This window comes from Hemitrygon akajei, chromosome 5, assembly GCF_048418815.1.
Source record: "Hemitrygon akajei chromosome 5, sHemAka1.3, whole genome shotgun sequence".
Taxonomy (NCBI): Eukaryota; Metazoa; Chordata; class Chondrichthyes; order Myliobatiformes; family Dasyatidae; genus Hemitrygon; species Hemitrygon akajei.
This window is the reverse complement of record NC_133128.1, coordinates 39,200,582-39,224,601: the sequence shown is the minus strand read 5'-3', so window position 1 is coordinate 39,224,601 and position 24,020 is coordinate 39,200,582. Positions and strand designations below refer to the sequence as shown.

Below are 24,020 nucleotides of genomic sequence, written 5' to 3'. Positions count from 1 at the left end.
AAAGGAGCTATCAGATTGGGGTGCCGGATTCTCTTGGTATTGTTGGCCTGCCCATGACAAAAGTTAAATAAGGTCCATGAAGCTTTTAACAATACAGTCTGCCCTCCTTATCCACAAGGGATTAGTTCCGGGACCCCTCGCGGATACCAAAAAACGCAGATGCTCAAGTCCCTTATTCAACTTGTCTTAATGTGGTGGACTTTAGGACCCAGCGGAACACCAGACCTTCTTTAACCTGTCTCACTGCAGTGGAAATTAGGACCCGGCAGCAGAGCTCTGAATCCACAGTGTTTCTGTTCACGAAAATAATCACGATCACAATTGAAAATAAAGTGGAAATAACAAAGTGAAGGGAAAGAGGTGAAACACCATCGGTCATTGGAAAAGCGTTAGGCTACAGTCGGAACAATTTTAAAGGATAAAGTGAAAAAGGCCCTGCCTCGATGAAAGCAACAATTATTACTAAGCAATGCTGGGTAGAATTATTGGGTTTTGGTGTTTTGGGTTTTTGATCCTCCACATCAACCAGGCATGGATGGAGAGCGCACTCGGGAGTGATCTGTCACTGGATCGAACTTGGGAATTTCCGTTCCTGAGCCCAGCACTGAAACATATGTTCTTAAGTGTTTTATATGCACAGAAAGGTAAAATATATACTATATACTAAGACAAACGTTTGACTAACTGATGCTAAATAATACCGGATGTACCTGTTCCGACTTACTTAGTAAGAGAATTTCCTATTTTTTTCAATCCCGATCCACGATAACCTACGCACATCCTCCTGTACACTTTAAATCATCTCTAGATTACTTATAATACCTAATACAATGTAAATGCTATGTAAAATAGTTGTTATACTGCATTGTTTAGGGAATAATGACAAGAAAAAAAAGTCTGTACATTGTCGAACAACAAGTGCTGGAAGAGCATTTACGGGTTTTCTCGATTCGCGGTTGGTTGAATTTGCACATGCGGAACTCATGGATAAGGAGGGCCGAATGTATTTAGTTAGAAAGCTCACAAAAACAAGTAAAGCAATTAAAAGTTCAATCAACACAAAGGCTGCTCTAACCATAAGGCTAGTAACTGTTTAGTAATGCCAAGAAGAACCCCAGTTCCTAATGTGATGAGGCATGGATGTAGGAGCAGTATTTTATTAGGTGTGGATGGTGAGCTTTTCTTGTGAACTATTGGTTTAGATGTCCTATGCATAGACAAATGTCTGTTCATGTAATGACTAGTGTATTATTGACATGTGTTAGTCTATTACAAATAACAGTTGGACTACAATTCTGTATTTGCATGAGGAATATAAAGCTTTAACATCCCATTTCTATATTCAGCTTTTACCTTTCTTTACACTAAAGCCGGCAAAACTTCGTTGAGGTGCATTTCTAATGTTTCGCCATTGTTTGTCCAAGAAACTGTTCTTTGTATAACACCTTTGATAGCAACCATCATCAGGGCAAGCATTGCAGTCAAGGGTGATTTGTTTCTTTTCCAGAACTTTACAATGTCTTCATCCTACCTAGCTGTTGCGTGTTACTTGACATAATGGAAACAATATCATATGATAATGAACATGATCTCTTATGTTCTTATGATGTATCCTGACTAGAACCATTTTATTCTACCTGTTAAACAATTTTTGTTGGATTTTCTCCTTGTAATTAGGAATATGGGAAAGGACGAAGTTACTTGTATCCATAGTCATTGAGATTATGGCTGATCGGAAGCTCATGATCTCATCTTTTCCTTAACACCATAGCTTAAGGGAAATTCTATCAGTCTCTGAAGTAAAAATAACAATTGAGCTCATATAATTTTACATTTCAAAGAGTGTCACAAAGTCTTTTTGGTGTTTTTTTGTCTTTTGGTGTTTTTTTGTCTTTTGGTGTTCGTTGCTTCTACTTTTTGTCAATTGAAAAATACTTAATTCTGTCCATTTTGGTCCAAAGGGGCTAGCCCCAACACCCTTATTTGCCTGTATTAAATGAAATATGGCCCTTATTTGCTAATTAAATCAATCTACTAATATATTTGCAATTTTTACTTCATCTACACTGCTTACAATGCTTCCTATTCTTGTTTGTCGCTTTATCCTGTTATCCTGTTCATTTCTGAGGTGAGTAACTATTTGAGATCTTGCAGGACATCAATCATTCCACAGTGCTAATTTGAATACTTGCCTGTTACTTCTGTTCTGTCTTCTGCTACTCTGCCAGTTTTCTAAGCAAGCCAACAGTTTGATGAATTTCAACTGTAGCTATGATACTAGTTGAACATCCATGTTGTTGAAGATCTCTAACTTGAGCTCTTTTATATAATGAAACAAGTGTTTCAGTTTCTGCTTTAAATGGAAATTGAATGCATTTAAGAATAATTAAGTGGAGGTGAGTAAGTTACAGAATAAAAAGTGCTTTATAGCTTTAAATCTGACATAATTGAATGGCAGTTAGTTCTTTGTTTTAGTAACATCTCTTTAATGTGCAAATTATTAAGTGGTTAACTTTAATACCCTTGCAATGTTTTTGGCAATGTTTATTATCAGCCTCTCGCCCTTTTCTCAAGCTGTCTAAATGGCAAAATTTAAATTTAAATTTTCGTTTTGACTATTTAGTTCTAAATATTGCAATGATCAATATTTCAGAAACATTTGAAGATTACTTACATTAGACTTGGGAATTCTGGCTCATCTGTTAGTGAACTTGTAGAACAGGAAGACTCCAGCTTTTATTCCCTTCAGTTCTAAGTTTGAACTAATTTCAGTCAGTATCCAGAGAGGATGCTACAGTTAATTATGTTTTAAAAATAGAAAATAATTTTGCAATCCTAATGTACATGTTGGAAGGAAGTCAAACAACTGGCGAGTGAAAGAAGAAATGGATTTGCCTGATATCCAGCCAGAATGAGATAGCTTCTCAGTACTTGCCATCTAGGTTCACACATAATCATGGCAAATTTATTGAAGTCCAGTTGAATTCTGTTCATTTAGTGATGGTAAATGTTTTATAAAGAAAGGGGTGGGGGGGGGGGGAATTACCTAAAAACGAAAAGTTCTATTTCAGAGATGGTAATGTGATTATTATCTCTTAAATTGGAGAGCAGAATAGTTGAGAATTAAAGAAAACAGAAGCTTTGAAACTCATTCCTGCTGTGAGATACACTCCAGAGTGGCACTGTGTGTCAGTCCAGTGGGAAAATGCAGCAAAATTGTATTGAGTGTTAGATTCAAGGTAATCTGTGCAATTGAACCAGCCTCAACAGGTTTAATGTGCAAAGAGGTTTTACTGCCACAGTGAAATAAGTTTTAAAACTTGGCAGTTGTGGAATGAATGGGTAGATATGAAGGTGATTGGGAATGTTAGCAGGGAGCATGCTCTGTTGATTGGTGTGGTACTATACATCAGAGTGTGAATGTACATTTATGAATTAAGTGTACTGCTTGGTTAGACCTTGATACTTTGTTGCACTAATCACTGCTTAGTTTGGGAATGGCTACTTTCAATAAAGAATGGTGGTACTTGCACCAGCACCAGAGAAACCCACAAAGCCTACATTGCTAATAAGTTTATATGTGTATCTGTAACACTCAGCGCACCAACCCACGTTCGTCTAGGGGAAACCGCCGTCTGCCTGCCAAACTGTCTCACGTTTGCATAGATGCTGTGTATGCACCCCGGCACAAACCCACAACGTAAAGTATCAGTACACAATGTACGTTTAAACGATTACACTTTATAACTTGTACTGGGACTATGGGGTTAATAGAGAAACAAAAATGTAAAATAAAAAGGCGCCAAGAATAGAGACTATACAGTTCATGCACAACTCTGGAGCTCAGGCAATATCCTTGGTTCACCATTCGATTTCCTCTGAACTCCACGACCCTCGGACTGGGACCAACCACGGTGGTCTACCAGAGCGTTTGTTGCACTTCTTTCCTCATTGCCTCTCCTCGCCAATCTCCCGCGCACTCACCCAGGTTCCCACACATACAGATAGAATAACATGACTTTCATTGGTTAGTTTCCTGTTATCTATAATTATAACCCAAACATTTCAGCTACAAAGAACATTACCTCATCAGTTAACATTACAGAGAAGCCATTTCATTATAACACTACAGCGAAGCCATTTTATTATTAGCAGTTAATATTACAGTTAATGTTACTGAGAACCCTACACATCTTAAAGAGTGCTTAGAGATGTAATTCAGGTACAGTGATAAGAGACAACCAAGTCAGGAAGTAGACACGTGAAACTCTGAAAAGCTTAAAATTACTTTTGTTTTCAGCGGCTAGCAAAACAGCCGTTGAGAAAGTGGTATGAGTTGCCTTGTTGAACTCTTGTAGTGGAAGTAGTAAAGCTACTTCTACAGTGCTGTTGTTAATTAGATTTGGAGGGATTTCCAACCTGCCATTGGTGTTCCCATGTGCCTGCTTCCTTATTCTTAATGATAAGTATCATGGGTTTGAAGGGAAATGTCAGACTATCTTGGGTAAGTACATTGTCTTGTCTTTGATGCACACTGCAGCCGCTGTGCTGTGGTGATGAAGAGAATGAATGTTTCGGGGGGTGTATGTTGATTTGTTCTGTATAGTGTAAAGTTTCGTCATGGATTTTTGAGCTCCATTTAGTGAAGCAAGGAGAGAATATTCTATTGTGCCCCTCTCTTGTAGGCAGTGGAAAAGCTTAGGGTGCCAGGAGGTGAGTTGCTTTCCACAAGTCACTAGATCACTAGATTCTGATCTGCTGTTGTGACCATGGCATTTATTGGCTGGTTCAGGTGAGCTTATGGTCAATTGACCATACTGTTAATTGGGAACTTGGTGAATATAATGACATTGATTTATCATCATATAGTAAAGGATAGTTGGTTAGTCTCTCTTATTGGAGGTAGCCATTGCTCAGTTCTTTAGCAGCATGAATGTTACAAATTGCATATGGACTCTTGTTCTCCCTACGTGTGTGGATGTGCAGTACTGCTCTTTAAAGAATTGAAGTCCTTAAAAGGACGCAGAATATCAAAGCATGATAATATATAAAGAAGGAGGCAATGTTGCTGCTGGCAGTAGAGCTGGAGATATAAACAAAAATGGACAAATCTATCAATACAACAAACTTTCAGCAACACACACAAAATACTGGTGGAACACAGCAGGCCAGGCAGCATCTATAAGAAGAAGCACTGTTGACGTTTCGGGCCAAGACGTCGACAGTGCTTCTCCTTATAGATGCTGCCTGGTCTGCTGTGTTCCATCAGCGTTTTGTGTGTGTTGTTTGAATTTCCAGCATCTGCAGATTTCCTTGTGTTTAAACTTTCAGCAAGGTTAGAATCAGTCAGGTTTATTATCATTGACATATGATGATAAATTTGTTGCTTTGAAGCAGCAATCTAAAGACAAAATTACTAAAAATAAGAAAATAAATAAAAAGTGCAATAAAAAGGAATAAAGAGGGAATATTCATGGGTTCTGGACCATTCAGAAATCTGTTGGCAGAGGGGAAGAAGCTGTCCTAAATCATTGATGTGGGTTTTCAAGCTCCTGTGCCTCCTCCCTTACAGTAGTAATGAGAAGAGGACATGTCTCAAATGGTAAGGGCCTTAATAATGGATGCTGCCTTCTTGAGGCACTGCCTTTTGAAGATGTCCTCGATAGTAAGGAGCATTATCCCCATGAAGGTGCTGGCTAAGATAACAGCCATCTGCAGCTTCTTGCGATCCCATGTATTGGAGCCTCCATGTTAGGTTGTAATGCAGCCAGTCTGAAAGCTTCCAACTGTACATCTATAGAAAATTACAGGAATCTTTGATGACATTGTGAATCTCCTCAACTAATAAGTGGAATCATGCCTTCATGATTACATCAATGGTGCTGGGTCCAGGGCAGATCCTCTAAGATGTTCACACCCAAAAACTTAAAGCTACTCACCCTTTCCACTGCTCAACTTGAACTGGTCCATGTACTCATGACATCCCGTTCCTGAAGTCTACAATCAGTTCTTTGATCTGGCTGCCATTGAGTGCAGTATTGTTGTTGCCACGTTACTCATGCAGCTGATCTGTCTCACTCCTGAATTGTTCCTTGTTGCCATCTGAGATTTTACCAACAACAATGGTGTCATCTGCAAATTTATAAATGACACTTGAGTTGTGCTTTGCCACACAGTCATGGGTGTAGAGAAATTAGAACTGAGGGCTAAGCATACATCCTGTTTTGATTGTCATTGAGATGTTGTCACCAGTTCATACTGACCATGGTCTCCCAATGAGGAGGTTGAGAACCAGTTGTGATCTGCCTCAGAGGCCCAGGTTTAACAGCTTGGTGACTAATACTGAGGGGATGATGGTATTGAATGCAAACTGTAATCAGTAAACAGTAAGCTGTCGTATCTTTTGCTGTTGTCTAAGTGGCCCAAAGCAGAGTGACTGCTTGTCGTAGAGCCTTCCTGTCTGCTGCAGTGCAGTTTCTGTACCATGCAGTAATGTAGCATGTTAGGATGCTCTCTACTGCTCATCTGTAGAAGCCATGTGAATTGATGTGCATAGTCCAGCTCTCTTCAGCCTCATCTGAAAGAGGAGGTGTTGGTGATTGTGTAAGGTGCAAGTATTAAAGGTGGATAGGCTATAGCTTACCTGTCTGGATGTTTACCACAGCTCCAGGATGTCTATTCAAAATCATGTGTTGTTCTTGTCATAAGAAATAAGATCCAGAGCTAGTCATTTGACCTCTCTTGCCTCCTGCACCACTCAATGACATCATGGCTCTCACTTAGGACGAAGGAAGTCTAGAGACAGCAGCAAATCAAGTAATGGAACAGCTTGTGAATTTGAAATATTTCCATTACATTGCATTGTGTACCTACTTGGTAGAAATCCTCAGAGCCTTAGAGATAGTTTACAAAAGTCAGTTGAACTTAACAACCAGCCTGTCTCTAGTGTATGGTAGCACAAGAAGAACATGTAAACCCCTAAAAGATAGCACCGGGCATCATTATCAAACTTAGGTTGCTTGACTTCTATGAGACAGCTGTAGTACGTGCAGGGTCACGGTGCTGCCTCTACCTGATGATATAATGTAATGTGTATACTCAGCTTTCATGGGTTGATTTCACCTTTAAAGGAGAAGCAGTATTTTATACACGAATGTGGGTATATTGTTGCTAACAACACGGAATGACATTGGTACATTATTGTACCAGTTATTGCTGTTTCGCTCAAGAAAGGTTGCCTTCAAGAAAGAATGCCCTAATGTTTCCCCTATCTGCTCTGAACAATAGTTGCCACACGAGGCTGCTTAAAAAGTTAAGAGCCCATGCTATCACAGGAAAGATACTAGCATGGATAAAGCAGTGGCTGATTGGCAGGACTCAAAAGAGTGGGAACAATGGAAGCTTTTTTGGGTTACCTGCTGGTGACTAGTGATACACCACAGGAGTCAATGTAGTCTCCAGCCCCTTGGCATGAACATTGAACTCTCCAACTTCCACTAATTCCCTCCCCCTCCCTACCCCCATCCCAGTTTCACTCTGCCTCCTCCTCCAGCTGCCTATCACTTCTCTCATGATTCCGCCTTCTTCTACTACCCATAGTGCTTTCCGCTTACATTCCTTCTTCACCTTTCCTGCCAATCCCCTCCCTGCTTCCCCTTCCCCCACCCCCTGATCTTTCCTCTTACTGGTTTTCCACCTGGCACCTACCAGCCTTCTCCTTCCCAACCTCCCCCCACCTTCTTTATAGGGCCCCTGCTCCCTCCCTCTGCAGTCCTGACGAAGGGTGTCGGCCTGAGACGTTGACTGCTCGTTTCCACGGATGCTGCCCGACCTGCTGAGTTCCTGCAGCATGCTGTAGGTGTAGGGACTGCTTTATACGTTATATATCAGTGACTTGGATGGTGGAATTGGTGGATTTGTTGCAGAGTTTGCAGATGATTTGAAGATAGGTGGAGGGGCAGGTAGTTTTGAGGAAGTAGGCTACAGAAGGACTTAGCTTAGGAGAATGAGCAAAGAAGTGGCAGATGGAATACAGTATCAGGAAGTGTATGGGCATACACTTTAGTAAAATAAATAAAAATGGAGAGAAAATTTTAAAAACTGAGGTGCAAAGGGACTTGGAAGTCCTTGTGCAAGATTTCCTTAAAGTTAATTTGCAGGTTAAGTCTGTGGAGAGGAAGGCAGATGCGATGTTAGCATTCATTTCAAGGGGTGTTGAATATAAAAGCAAGGATGTAATGTTGAGACTTCATAAAGCACTGGTGAAGCCTCACGGAGTATTGTGAGCAGTCTTAGACCCCTTATCTTAGAAAGGATGTGTTGACACTGGAGAATGTTCAAAGGAGATTCACAAAAATGATTCTGGGACTGAACAGCTGGTCATTTGAAGAGTGTTTTATGGCTCTGGGCCTGTATTCGATTGATAAAAGGCTTTGATCGAGTGGATGTGGAGAGCATGTTTCTTATGGTTGGAGAGTCTTAAGACCAGAGAATAGAGGGGCGTCTTTTGGAATGGAGATGAAGAGGAATTTCTTCAGTCAGAGAGTGGTAAATCTGAAATTCTTTGTCACAAGTGGCTGTGGAGACCAGATCTTTACCTATATTTAAGGCAGAGGTTGATAGATTCTTGATTGATCAAGGAATGAGGGATACGGGAAGAAGGCAGGAGATTGGGGCTGAGAGGGACAATGATCAGTCATGCTAAAATGGTGGAGCAAACCCGGACCAAATGGCGTAATTCTGCTCGTATATCTTGTGGTCTCTTCATGGATGCTTCAGTGTTTTGAGAAATTTGGAACATTAGGGGTCACAAGAGACCAGGAACTGAAGATGGTCTCATTTGGGAGCTTGGAATAGGGTACAATTGCAACATTCTCCCATCTTACTTTTCATCCTGTCAAATTTTTCTAGAGTGTTTGAAAATGGACAATGCGCTAACGGAACTCACAATAGCACAACCGAAGCAAAGAAACCAAAAGCATTGGAAATGGGTAAAGCATGTTTACTTTTACCTTATAATATATTAAGATTATTTGAATAGTAATTAAAATAACAGGAGCAGGCAAGAATTGCAACCACTGTGTGTTTTTACAAACATATGCAGCTTGCTAATTTAACCTCTTAAATTTACAGTGCCTATAAAAAGTATTCAACCCCTTTGGAAGTTTTCATGTTTTATTGTTTTACAATATTAAATCACAATAGATTTAATTTTGCTTTTATTGATGCTGATCAATAGAAAAAGAATTTTTAGTGTCAAAATATAAACTGATCTTTACAAAGTGATCTAAATTAATTACAAACATAAAACATGAAGTAATTGATTGCATATTATTCATCCCCTTTAGTATGACACACCAATTCATCACTAGTGCAGCTAGTTGGTTTTCAAAGTCACATAATTAGTTAAATGAAGATCACCTGTGTGCAGTCAAGATATTTCAATTAATTGTATTAAAAATACACCTGTATCTGGAAAATACAACAGCTGGTGAGTCAGTATCCTGGCAAAAACGACACCATGAAGATAAAATAACCCTTAATGCGACTCTGCGAAAAGGTTATTGAAAAGTACAAGTCAGGAGATGGATACAAGAAAATTTCCAAGTCACTGAATATCCTTTGGAGTACAGATAAGTCAAATAATCATGAAATGGAAAGAAAATGGTACTTCTGTAAATCTGCCTAGATCAAGCCATTCTCAAGAAGGGGACGAGTGAGGGAGGCCACTAAGAGACCTACAACAACTCTGGAGGAGTTACAAGCTTCGGTGGCTGAGATGAGAGAGACTGCGCATCTAACAACTGATACCCGGGTGCTTCAACAGTCACAGCTGTATGGGAGAGTAGCAAAGAGAAAGCTACTATTGGAAAAAAAATCACATGAAATCTTGGCTAGAGTTTGCCAGAAGGCACGTAGGAAGCTCTGAAATCAGCTGGAAGAAACTTCTATGGTCTGATGAAAGCAAAACTGAGCTTTTTGTCCATGACACTGCGCATCATCAAAAACACACCACCCCTACCGTAGGGATGCTTCACTGTAGCAGGCCCTGGAAGGCTTGTAAATGTAGAGGGTAAAATGATTGCAACAAAATACAGGGAAATCCTGGAGGGAAAACCTGATGAAGTCTGCAAGAGAACTGTGACCTGGAAGAAGATATGTTTTCCAGCAAGACAAAGCCGCCAAGCATAAAACCAAAGCTACACAGGAATGGCTTAAAAATAACAAAGTTAATGTCCTGGATTTACCAAGTCTGAGTCCACACCTCAATCCAGTTGAGAATTGTGGCTGGACTTGACACGGGCTGTTCACTCTCAAACCCCATGCATGACAAGAGCTTGAGCAGCTTTGTAAAGAAGAATGAGGCAAAGTTGCAGTGTGCAAAGCTGATAAAGACCTATCCACACAGACTCAAGGCTGTAATTGCTGCCAAAGGTACATCTACTTAAATGCTGATTTGAAGGGGCTGAATACTAATGCAATCGATTATTTTATGTTTTATATTTGTAATTACTTTAAATCGCTTGGTAGAGATCTGTTTTCACTTTGACACAAAAGAGTCTTTTTCTGTTGATCAGTGTCAGAAAAGCCAAATTCAATCCACTGTGATTCATTGTAGTAAAACAATAAAACATGAAAACTTCCAAGGGGGGTGAATACTTTATATGGGCACTTTATTTTCATGACATAAAATGACACAAAATACTGGAGGAACTGAGTTTTTCCAGTAAATGCTGCCTCACTTGCTGAGTTCCTTTAGCATTTTGTTACAAAATTTCCAGCATCGCAAATCTTGTATTTATACATTGTCATGAGTTTGATGCTATAAATGAAAATATTTAATTTAAACTAGCAATATTATTAATTATTGCTTTAATTGTTCAAGCCTTTAGTCACCAGTCCTAATATCCTCTTCTGTGGTCCAGTGTCACAGTGTGTTTGATAGCACTCTTTGAAATGAAGGGCTTGTGTTATGGCATTAACTTGAATGTAAATTGCTGATGTATTGTTCATTCCACAAATTGATTGATTGTTTAATCAGGGTCTATGGGCAAAAGAATAGATGTATTTCCTAGTAACCTCAGCTACTTTCAGTACAACTCAACATCAACCAAAGGCATTTTGGTCTTTTTTTTAAATGTCTTTTTGCAATTGTAAGACACTGCTGGACATTAAGAACTTCAAATACTACAGGTCTGCCCCATCAGCGAACTGCTTGATAGTGGGGATGAGCTGAATTTGGTGTGGACAGTTTTCCTGAACGTTACAGAAAGGTGCCAGAATCAGTGCGTGAAGATGGTGTGCAGTCTAACAGCGAGTGATTGTCTTGGACATTTTTCTTGTGATCACAAAACCTTGTTAGACATTGGTAAAGTAGAATACTGCAAGTTTGGTTCACTGGTGTATTGGTGAGACCGATGGTGGGCAAGCTGTGTGGCCTTGGTTATAGTACGGACTAGGGCTCCTGCGGGCTCATCTGTTGCAGATGTCCAGGAGAGGAGGCGCTGTGGTGTAGTGCCATGCTGCATTGGGAGGAGACCCCTCCAATCAGTGCTGCCCTCCATTGTTCACCTGGTGGAAGGCAAGGGACTGCATGCGTGCGTTCGCTTGAGTACTGCTGAGGGCTTGTTCTTGACAACGATCATCCACGCACCATCAATTTGCAGGACATGTCACTCAGGGACTTGAGGTACTTTTTTTGTGTGTGATTGTATGTTTACTGCCATCTTATATGTGCTATTTGTGTCTTTGCTGATTATGACTGTTGATACTGTTTTTCGCACCTTGGCCCTGGAAGAACACTGTTTCATTTAGCTGTAAAAGGTTGGGGGTGTTGTGGATAGTGTGGAGAGCTGTCAGAGGTTACAACGGGACATTGATAGGATGCAAAACTGGAGTTCAACTCAGATAAGTGTGAGGTGGTTCATTTTGGTAGGTCAAATATGATGTCAAAATATAGTATTAATGGTAAGACTCTTGGCAGTGTGGAGGATCAGAGGGATCTTGCAGTCCAAGTCCATAGGACACTCAAAGCTGCTGCACAGGTTGACTCTGTGGTTAAGAAGGCATACGGTGCATTGGCCTTCATCAATCGTCAGTTTAAGAGCCGTGAGGTAATGTTGCAGCTCTATAGGACCCTGGTCAGACCCCACTTGGAGTACTGTGCTCAGTTCTGGTTGCCTCACACTGGAAGGATGTGGAAACCATAGAAAGGGTGCAGAGGAGATTTATAAAGATGTTGCTTGGATTGGGGAGCATGCCTTATGAGAAAAGTTGAGTGAACTCGGCCTTTTCTCCTTGGAGCGATGGAGGATGAGAGGTGACCTGATAGAGATGTATAAGATGATGAGAGGCATTGATCATGTGGATAGTTAGAGGTTTTTTCCCCAGGGCTGAAGTGGCTAGCACGAGAGGGCACAGTTTTAAGGTGCTTTGAAGAGGTACAGAAGAGATGTCAGGGGTAAGTTTTTACACAGAGAGTAGTAAGTGTGTAGAATGGGCTGCCGGTGACAGTGGTGGAGACAGATACGATAGGGTCTTTTAAGACACTCCTGGATAGGTATGCAGAGCTTAGAAAAATAGAGGGCTGTGGATAACCCTAGGTAATTTCTAAGGTAAGGACATGTTTGGCACAGTTTTGTGGGCTGAAGGGCCTGTATTGTGCTGTAGGTTTTCTATGTTTCCATGTTTTTTAAGTCATACAAGAGAACTAACCCAGATGGCCTATTGTGCTGAAGACCAATATTGAAATTAAACTATTAGTGAGATAAATCTCTCTCTATTATTTCCAGATGATATCTTTGAGGCTTCTTTTGTTCCAGCTCCATTACCACCAGCTAGAGTTCCTGCAAGAGACAACCCAAAACCAAGTTGCTCCTCACTGAACAGAACACCTTCCGATTATGATCTTCTGGTTCCTCCACAAGGTACTTCATTTAGAATTTGTTAGATTCACAGATAAGATCCTAATTGTAATATAAGAAGAACTTCTTTGAGAAATTTGTTCAGAATTATACTTATGAAAATAATTTATATTTGAGGCTATTATTTTTAAAGGTTTTTTTTTAGTAATAATCCTTTTGGTTTGCCTACTCATGAACATCTTTGTTTTCTATTTTCTCATTTAAATATTTTCTTTGTTGCCAGTGGGTGTTAATGCATTTGACATCTATTTCCTCCAGTATCACCATCGCCACCTCCTAGATTTATCAGCCTCCTGATCTACCCAGGTCCTCTGACTCAGGCAGGGGACTGAAAGCTCAGATTGTTGTCTTTGCTGAATGATTCACTCTATTTATTAATCTCACAGAGCCACTTTCTATTCTACTGAAATTTTGATTTTGACTTGGCTTAATAATACCTGCACTTCCATGCTTTCCCCTTTCTGGAATGGCTGGAGATTTCCAGTAGAATTTCCTTGAATATTCTGAGCTCAAAAGCAACAATGATAGGCCGGACTGGAATGCTAGCTTCCTGGTAACACTGCATGAAGTTTAATGTTTACAATGTCATTTTCCCAACTAACAGAGTATGATACTTGATCTCCTGTTAGGAAATGAGACAGGGCAAGTGACAGAAGTTAGTGAAGGGGAACACTCTGCATCTAGTGATCACAATGCAATTAGTTTCAAGATTATTATGGAAGTGATGGTAACCAAGGTAATAATGGTATCAGAAGGGATCTGGCAAGTGTACACTGGGAGAGGTTGATTTCTGGCAAAGGCATGCTTTTTAAGTAGGAGGCCTATAAAGGTGAAATTCTGAGAGTACAGGCTTTGTATGTTCCTGTCAGAATAAAAGGCAAATATAATAAGCTTAAGGATCCTTGGCTTTAGAGACATATTGAAGCCCTGATTAAGAAGAAGAAGGAGATGCATAGCAGGTATAGGTAGGAAGGAACAAATGAGGTACTTGAGGAGTATAAGAAATGCAAGAGAAAACTTGAGAAAAAAATCAAGAGGTCCTAAGGAAGGTATGATGTTGCTTTAGTAGACAAGGTGAAAGAGAATCCCAAGCGCTTCTACAGATGTAGCAAAGGACAGAATTGGTCCTCTTTGGGAGATTGGAATCGTTACCTACAGTATGTATGGAGGCAAAGAAGATGAGGAAGATCTTAAATGGATATTTTGCATCTGTATTTACTCAGCAGCCAAACACTGAATATATAGAAGAGAGGCAAAAGAACAAAGAGGTCACGGACTGTATACAGATTGCAGAGAGGGGGGTGTTTGCTGTCTTGAGGCAAATTAGGGTGGATAAATCCTCAGGGCCTGACAATGTGGGAGACAAGGAATTACAGGAGCCCTAGCAGAGCTATTTAAAATGCTGGGAGATTAGAGGATATCTAATATTGTTCCATTGTTTATGAAAGGCTCTAAGAATAAGCTAGGAAATTAAAGGCCAGTGAGCCTAACATAAGTAGTGTATAAGTTATTGGAAGTTATTTTAAGGAACCAGTTATACAGTTATAAGTTTTTGGATAGAAAGGGACTGATTAGGTATAGTCAACATGGCTTTGTGCGTGGTAGGTCGTGTCTAACCAATCTTCACAAGAGATTTTCAAGGAAGTTATCAGGAGAGTTGATGAAGACAAGGCAGTGGAAGTTCATGGAGTGCAAAAGAACAGAGAGATCTGGGAATACAGATCCATTTTCCCTTATAAGTAGCATTACAGATAGATGGGGTTATAAAGGGAGCTTTTGGCACATTCTTAATAAATCAAAGTATTGAGTATAGGAGCTGGAAAGGCATGTTGATTTGTATAAGATGTTGGGAGGCCTAATTTGGAGTATTGTGTGCAGTTCTGGTCACCTACCTATAGGAAACATATCAATATGATCGAAAGAGCGCAGAGAAAATTTACAAGGATGTTGCTTGGACTTAAGAACCTGATATAGGGAAAAGTTAAATAATTTAGGACTTTATTCCCTAGAGCATAGAAACATCAACTGTTTACTCTTTTCCATAGATGCTGCCTGGCCTGCTGTGTTCTTCCAGCATTTTCCAGCACCTGCAGATTTTCTCTTGTTAGTGATAGTTTGTTACTGACCACTTTGTTAGGTATTAGCAAGATGCAGATCACGAGGGCTCACAGTACTTCGGAATGGCAGATTGCAGGAAAGGGGCCCAGTACAGCTAGTCAGCTTTACTTACAGAACAGTTTGACAAATGTTGAGACCCTGTTCTTTGCTTGCCTGTACACAGCTGTCATTGTTATCGTCTTTGAAAACTGCAAACATTCAAAATCAAGAGACCTGACAAAAGATAAAAAACAATGATCAAATTAAAACCATCAATTATAGAAATCTATTATGGATTCATGCTAAATACTTTGAATTTGAGGCTATTATTAATATTAAAATATGGATTTTAATAGCAATAATGCTTTTGATTTGTCAATGAAGATATTTGTCTTCTCAGTTTTTGATGTAAATGCTTTCTTTTTTGCCAGTAGCAAGTGATAATGCATTTGACAGCCCACCTCCTTCACTGCCTCCTCCACCTCCTCCTGTTCGTGTTAGCCTGTCAGATCTGCCCAGGTCATCTGGTTCAGGCAGCAGACCCACATCTGGCCCTGACTCCTTCCATTTCAGTGCAGGTAAGCCAGCTTACTGTGTGCCCAGTGCATGTAAAATTTTAAATATGACTGTGAAAATTCTTAACATTGCCCTTAGTTTATCAAATCAATTCATATTATAACTGCATTAATGTTTGAGGTTTGATTCTTAAAATTGGAGATGTTTTTGGGGTTTATTCCTGCTCAAGTATTCCCAAAAATGGAACCCTTGTTTTATGGCATAAAGTGGGATAATTGGACTAGAACGTGCAAATGTAATTTGCTTTCCCTTATAAAAACATTTATTTTGTCTTCTATTTATTTAAATATTTCTTTTGTAAATATCTTTGGAAAAAATTGCAAAATAGAAACCAGTTCTCTAAAATTTGTAGCAATCATTGCAACTTATCAGTGTTTCCACTGTAGCATGTTCAGTAAGGTAAGAAAGTAGTGGAATATAATGAGCTTAGTCAGTCAGTTTTGATTATGTGTAGTTTTGTTGTTATTGTAGTATTATTTGCTGAGCAAATTTGTGGGCCTGAAGATAGATAAGTCCCCTGGTCCTGATGGAATGCATCCCAGGGTACTGAACGAAATGGTAGAAGATATAGTAGAGGCTTTGATGATAAGTTACCAAAATTCTCTGGACTCTGGGCAAGTCCTGGTGGATTGGAAGAAGGCAAATGTCACACCGCTGTTCAAAAAAAGATGTAGGCAAAAGGCAAGTAACTATAGGCAAGTTAATTTAACATCTGTAGTTAGGAAAATGCTTGAAGCTATCATTAAAGAAGAAATAGTGAGGGATCTGGAAAGAAATAGATCTATCAGGCAGACACAGTATGGATTCAGCAAAGGCAGGTCCTGTTTGACAAATTTACTGGAGTTCTTTGAGGATATAACAAATGCAGTAGATAGAGGGGAACAGATGGATGTTATTTACTTGGATTTCCAGCAGGTGTTCGACAAGGTGCCACATAAAAGGTTTATCCATAAGATAAGGATACATGGATGTATTAGCATGGATAGAGGATTGGTTAACTAATAGAATGCTGAGAATTGGGATGCATGGGTGTTATTCTGGTTGGTAATCAGTGGTGAGCGGTGTGCCACAGGGGTCAGTAGTGGGCCCACAACTGTTCACGATGTACATTAATGACCTTGAAGAGGGGATTGATGTATCTAAGTTTGTTGATGATACCAAATTGAGTGGAAAAGCAAATTATGCATAAGATACAGAGAGCCTGCAGAGAAGGTTAAGTGAGTGAGCAAGGGTTTAGCAGATGGAGTACAATGTTGGTGTAATGCAAGGTCATCCACTTTGGAAGGAAAATTTAAAGAGCAGTTTATTATTTAAATGGTAAAAAAATGCAACATGATGCTATGCAGAGAGCCTTCAGAGTGCTTGAGCATGAATCACAAAGATTGATTTGCATGTGCTATCAAAGAGGCAAGTGGAATTTTAGCCTTCTTTTCTAGAGCTTGGAGGTTATGCTGCAACTGTAAAGGGTACTGGTGAGGCCGCATCTGGAGTACTGCGTGCAGTTCTGTTCTCCTTACTTGAGGAAGAGAATACTGGCTTTGGAGGCAGTGCAGAGGAGGTTGATTCCAGAAATGAGGGGGTTAGACTATGAGGAGAGATTGAGTTACCTGGTGTTGTACTTGCTGGAATTCAGAAGAATGAGAAGAGATCTTATAGAAACATTTAAAATTTTGAAAGCGATAGATAAGATAGAGGAAAGAAAGTTGATTCAATTGGTAGGTGAGACTAGAACTAGGGGACATAGCCTCAAGATTCAGTGGAGTAGATTTAGGATGGAGATGAGGAGGAACTGCTTTTCCCAGAGAGTGGTGAATCTGTAGAATTCTATGCCCAATGAAGCAGTGGAGGCTACCTCAGTAAATATATTTGAGACAAGGTTGGATAGGTTTTTGCTTAGTTGGGGAATTAAGGGTTATGGGTAAAAGGCAGGTAGGTGGAGATGAGTCCATGGTCAGATCAGCCATGATCTTATTGAATGGCAGAGCAGGCTCGATGGGCCAGATAGCCTACTCCTGCTCCTATTTCTTATGTTCTTATATTGCTATTTATTATCATTGACATTAATAACAGTATGTACAGATATATTTTAAAAATATATGCAGTTGTTTCTACGTATTTCCATATGTTTGGTAAATTTATTTCCTTTATTTGACTCAATTTCCTGTCATTGCCAGTGATCCTTAAATAATCTACTTAGAGTATGTTGAGAAATAGGCAATCACTTTCAATAATGTTTACAGCCTCATTACTGGAAATAAGCTAGAACACAGTTCATTAGTTTAGAGAATAAATGTAAATATCAGTGCTTTATCTCTTCAGCTGCAAATGTCTCTTTAAAACTGTGAATTTTAACAATAGGCAACTTGTTTTATGTTGAGATTTTCAGTAAGTGTCCTGCAACATTGACTTTTAATCATTATAAAGCTTGTGTGTCTTGCAAACTATATAAACATCATTAATTGTGATAATTTAAACTACCCTCCATTTTTATTGAATCTATAAGGTATCTATAAATTTTCATAGATCATTTTTCCGAACTTAGCTGGGCGGTGGCGTAGTGGCATCCACACCAGACTTTGAGGCGAGTGGTCCCAGGTTTGATTCCAGCCAGCACCTTGCATGCTCTCCATCTGTGCTGGGTCAAACATCAAGCTAGCAACCTGGCCTCGTAAGAAAACCGACAAATGCTAAAGAAAAGGCAAGGTTGCCGCCTGATGCGGCAAAAGGCATGAAGAGGAACAACAATTTTCATAACTTGAAAGCTGGTAGAAGACAGCAGCTGTCAGGTTTCGGGAATGATGTGTATCATTGAACACTCAGGCTTGTAACAGATGCCCATTCTAATTTGCAGCTTCTGCTGGAAAAGTACTTCATTCACTTATTTTAAATTAAAAATGCATTGTTTTCATTCATGCAACATTTACTCTCCCATTAAAGAAAATTGGTCTGAGGTGTTGTTGGATATGAGTTACTCATGGGAACAGCAGAGAAAGCCATAACCGTCATGAATTGTATTTCCTCCCTCCCACCTCTTTCTTGCTCCATGGCACTCCATCACACTCGGGCTCTGAGTTTGCCATATGCAGGTACCATCTGCCTTCAGATATGCACACACACACTCACACGCTGATCCATCTCACCCACCCTTACCTCACTGTACTCCCTACTTCATTTAGTTTATTTTAAATGACTGGAATACCAGCAGTGTGCTATTGACAGCAAAATCCTAGCCAATGGCTTTTCGAGTGCAGACTTACTTGGGCATGCTAAGGGTAGGCAAATGGAAAAGGAATTTGTGACCTTTGATAGATGGCCTTCAATTTCCCATTTAAGTATGGATGGTTTTGATGAGTGCAGGATTATTGGAACCTTATTTCCAGAGAAAAGAAGATCTGGAATTTCAATCTACACACTCAAGCAGTCAGCTTGATTGTTCATTCACTCTATATGCAAAATACTTGGCTTATACGCATAGCAACTTGTTACTTGAGCAGTATATTATGCATAAAACAGCCATTTGAGGAATGTGTTAAAGAATAAGGTCGAAAAGTTTTGTAAAAAAAACTTATCTTTTATTTAAGTAGATGCTGCCTTTGATGCCCCGAGTATTTCTGTACCTGTGCCACCTGCTAGAAGGACAGTTGAAGAAAATCAGAAATCTAATAGGACCTCACAAGACTATGACCAGCTCCCATCACTAACAGGTAAGAAGAGGCAAAACTTGATCTGAGAAAATCAAAGAAAATTAATCATGTGTGGATACAGATACTGGTTAATGAAAGCAAATAGCATAATATAATTCTGAATTTTAGTAGATTATTTTGACCATTTGTCTGCCGTCTTCATAAAATCCAGGTATTAAGAAAGTGCTTGAAAAAGTATTTTAAATTAATTGAACAAGTTACTAGTTCAAAAAGATGAAGCTGTGTAAATTTATAAATTGAGAGTTGTGCATGTAAATTAAAGAATCTTTTTATGAGTATCAGATTGAATAAGTTTGTGAATGGGGAAAAGGTGAGTTACTAAGGAATTATTGATAGTGTTTTAAAGATTCTAATATTTAAATCTGTATTGCAATTACATAAGAAAAGAAAGATTTTTTTCTGAGACAACATAGTAGCTACTATAGATTGCCAGGCCATTGCAGTGAAACAAAACAAACTTATGTAAATTAGGCCCTGATTTTTGTGGATAAAATGTGAGGGAAATTAGCTATAAACCAAAACTTAACAATAAACCTAAGCAATAATGGTGGAGAAAATGTTTCAATTGTTACTGTTACTAGAATCGATATTCCATTCTGTGTTTCTATTCCAGATTCTTCACAAGCACCAGCCAGACCTCCTAAACCACTTCCTCGTAGGGCTGCACCAGATAGTTACCACAAGAAAACTCATGTTCAAGAACCAACGTCTTTGCAGAGCAGCCAAGCAGAAGAAAATGTGGATGCAAAAATTGCAAAACTCATGGGTGAAGGCTACTCCTTTGAAGATGTAAAACGAGCTCTTTTGATAGCTAGTAACAAAGTAGAGATGGCAAGAGATATTTTAAGAGAATTTGCCAGCTTTCCTCCTATTACTCCACGTCTTAATCCATAGCAATGGCTGTTCGCATGTGAGTGGAAAACCCAGAGAATAGGCTTCTGAGTTTCACAAGAGCATTGAATTTTAAAGTAACATTCAACAATCAGAACAATTTTGAACCAACTGTGTGGAGCCTACTTCTGCGGCTTTCTTGGGAAGGTTTCTAATAAAAGATAGCAATGATACCTATGTATTTTTGTTAGCCATAATGTTAAAAATCAGGGTTCAACTGAGAAGAAGAAAGTTTACTGTTTCACTCCTGTGAATTGCTTGAGATCTCTGCTGCTTATCATTATCAACAGATTTTTTTTTGAGTATCATCTGAACTTTCTTGTTTGAGATATACAGCCTTGTTGGCCTAAGTACTTATTATGTCTGGAAATTGGGAACCAGTCACTTCTGCTTCAGTATTTCTTTTATGTCATCTGCACTGATGGGGACACACTGTTGGTTTGACCTCTTCCTCCCTCCACCCCATTGTCCAGTCTAAAACACAGACTAAACGAAGATGCTTTAATTTGCTGCATTACTATCTATTCAACAGGTGCAAACAGCATGTGGCCTTCACTACTGAGTCTTTTCTGAGATAGTGAAATTTCTTTATTAAAAAAAACTACTTTCTGAATGTAGAGTACATATATTTGTCTATGTATATTGCCTTTTAAGGTAATTTTTGACAGTAACCTTTGCAATTTCCCATTGTGCACAGCCTTTACTGCATTTATTACATCCGTTTCCGTTCCTATGAGGTAGCCAATTCATCTGTATTCTGATGGAACAAAACTGATTTTGAAGTTTCTGGTTAATGCAACAAAAATGTTAACCTATTTTTATGAATTGTAACATCATTAATGAAACCAATTTTGAAGTAAAAATATTCATCTTTTTATATTTTTAAATCATTTATAATGCTGGATATAGAAAAGCAAAGGCAGCAGAGGCAATGCACAAGATCTATACACACTGATGATGGCCAACTGAATGTAAAACTCTGCCTGCATTCAATTGTGTGCCAATATATTGATGGAACTGTGTAGCAGAGGTAGAGTCTTGGTTTCTTGGTTTTGCTGTATTTGTTTGTGCCGCGGGTGGGGGGGAGCAATACAGTTGTTTTCATTATTAGCATCAGTATCCTCTTTAGGAAAAAGTTTGAGTGAAGTCACTTTTCCAAGTCTGGTATCACTGTAAACTAGAATTGATAATGGATAACTATTCAAATTAAACAAAGGAATACATCTTGCACTGTTAATATTGTGTCAAGTAGCATTGCAGCTTTGAAATGATCAGTATCCTTGTTAGTTTGAGATGTTTATTTCTTTCCTTCCATCTAATAATGGATAATAAAAGAACTTGCTTCTGTTGATGCCTTTCTCTAGGTTACCATGGTGAAAGAAGTGGTAAATAAGCATTACCTTGTACCATAATTTCTAGTGGATTTTAAACTCAGCGCAAATCTCTTGTCATTGTATGTAAATCATGGTTCTTTTGTAAATTAAGTTCGTCAGTGACATTACAGAAAATTAGTTTACTTCATTGCTTTAGGACTTTATAGTTAAACCCTTAATTGCAATTGAAATTCTTTCAACTTCTCTGTAATAAGAGTTGTTACAATTTTAAAATGTCTTGATGTAAACTCACTCACAGGTCAACTAAAAGTATTAATACGTCCTACCAAGATATTAATATTATTAAATATGTACAGTACATTTTGTCTAAATCATAGCAACTCTATAATTACAGTATCTCGATTTCAGTTTCTTTAGTGGGTTGTCTCAGCTGCAGATGTTTTATGGTTTAATAATGCCCCCTACTGGAATGCTAACAATATTGTTGATAATAATCTTAAACAATGAGGTAACTAAGAGGGGATAATGCAGTGTATTTGCATTTTTAATGTGTTTATTGATGCATTAATGCATTTGACTCTCCATAGCTTCCTCTAGGTTCGATGCTTGGAAGCAGAATTGTGTTGAATGGACAAATCACTTTAGTCTCCCATTATACACCTCCATTATGATTTTCATTTCTATTTGATATTGATGCTTTATGGTATTGTTCAAGGTCATAATGATCCCAGTCACCGATGTCAAGCCATGGCCAATCAAAGTACTGCCTGTCATTAGGGGATGGAAGTGCAGTTCGCCTTCCCTTTGCACATAATAATTCCTGCTAGTGTAGTGGAGAATTGCTGCTTTTCAATAAAAGTTACTTAAAGTAGTAAGTCATTTAAATATTTTAATATTTACATCAGCAACCAATATCGGCATTGTAATACTTTGTATTTGAAACATTTTTCTGAGACTGAGGCAAATAATTTGTAATAGTCATGGCTGGCATCAATGGGTACATATTTAGCTGAGGATTGACCTTTATGGTTCCTTGTCTTACTATTTCAGTCTAAACATTAGAAATTCATAGGAAAATAATTCTGAAATCAAGTTCAAGAGTGGCACTTACCATGCCAAATAACTTGTTTAAATAAATGTGAATAACATTCTTTTGCCAAGCACGTTTATTGGATATTTTTGAAATTCAGGTTTTTGTTCATTTTCAACTGGAGGCTATGTAGTCCCTTTGCACTGGTCAGTTTGTTGGCTTCCTTATGTAGTTTCCTTAAGCCTTTGTGTGTAAATGTTTGAAGCTTAGAAACTAAAATATGCTTTAAAGGTAAAATAGAGAGGTTTCACTTTCTAGGCACATGTAACTGGAGCTGTATGTTGTTCGTAGGCTGGAATTGCTGCACAAGTCTGTAATACTTCTGGATGTCTAATCAATGGAGTTTTTTTTCCATTTGGTCTTTACGTGAAACCCATGTATCCTCATTTTTTCATTTTCTGTGAAAAAATGTATAGTCCTGGTTATAGCTGGTTGTAGGTACTAGCTGTCCTGCAGAGGAAAGTAAATAGTTTGCATCATAAACCTAGAGAAAGTTGACAATCACACCTCACCCCTCTGCATTTATAGTAGGTTCACTTATGTCGAACGTGCTCAAAGTGTAAATGCATTTTTTAAATGGTGAACAAAATCTTTTGTGGAATATTTTCTGGTGCGGTTATCTCATTGTTGCTCTGTGATTGAGCTAAACAGCAGCTCTTTATCTCTGTGAAGTAATGCAGTGCGCTACCATGTATTGCCTCCAGATGGAAGCTTCTTCATTCTGTTGGTGGAGTTCATTGAAATCAGGTACCCCTTTTCTCTGAACTCACATTTAAAAAGAGGCAGTAGTTTCTTAGACTTCATTTTAACTCAACGTTGTGTTGAAAAGAATGCCTTTCTATTTGTCTAACATGGCAAACTATTAATGTGTGCAATTAATTTATATTTTATTCAACATCCTTTTTATCTTTCAATTTTAAGTATTCAGCAATCTTTATCTGTTCATGTAAAATATTTTATAAAATCAGTATTAACAAATAAATTGTGTCTGCTTCTTATTTGTAACATTGAAGAATTTTTATTCATATATTGTGATCTTTTTCTCATAACATTCAAAAGTTCAAAGTTCAGAGTAAATTTATTCTCTAAGTATGTACGTGTCATCATATACTACCTTGTGATTCATTTTCTTGCAGACATTTACAGGAAAATAAAGAAACATTAAAAATAACGAAAAACTATACACAAAGATTGACAAACAGCGGATGTGCAAAATAAGACAAACTGCAAATAAAAATATCTAGGTAAATAAATAAATAATAATTCTAGGAATCTAAGTTGTAGAGTCCTTGAAAGTGAATCCATAGGTTGTGGAATCTTTTCAGTGTTGAGGTAGTTAAATTATCCATGCTCTTTCATGAGCCTGATCATTGTAGGTAATAACTGTTCCTGAACATGGTGGTGT

General features: G+C 38.6%; 1 protein-coding gene across 5 annotated transcripts in view; it reads left to right on the top strand.

The window, feature by feature from the left end:
* The window catches only part of cblb (Cbl proto-oncogene B, E3 ubiquitin protein ligase), a 154,887-nt gene extending 131,293 nt beyond the window's left edge, over positions 1–23,594 (top strand). The window contains exons 13-17 of one of the 5 annotated variants that reach the window (XM_073045278.1): positions 8,911–8,990; positions 12,822–12,926; positions 15,455–15,598; positions 19,178–19,300; positions 19,914–23,594. In XM_073045278.1, coding sequence (XP_072901379.1) covers positions 8,911–8,990; positions 12,822–12,926; positions 15,455–15,598; positions 19,178–19,300; positions 19,914–20,194 — 733 coding nt within the window. In that variant the 3' untranslated portion in view covers positions 20,195–23,594. Of the gene's footprint in view, positions 1–8,910; positions 8,991–12,791; positions 12,927–15,451; positions 15,599–19,177; positions 19,301–19,913 lie in introns of all 5 variants that reach the window. The other 4 variants (XM_073045277.1, XM_073045276.1, XM_073045275.1 and 1 more) reach the window with 4 other exon arrangements.
* Positions 23,595–24,020: the final 426 nt, after the last annotated feature.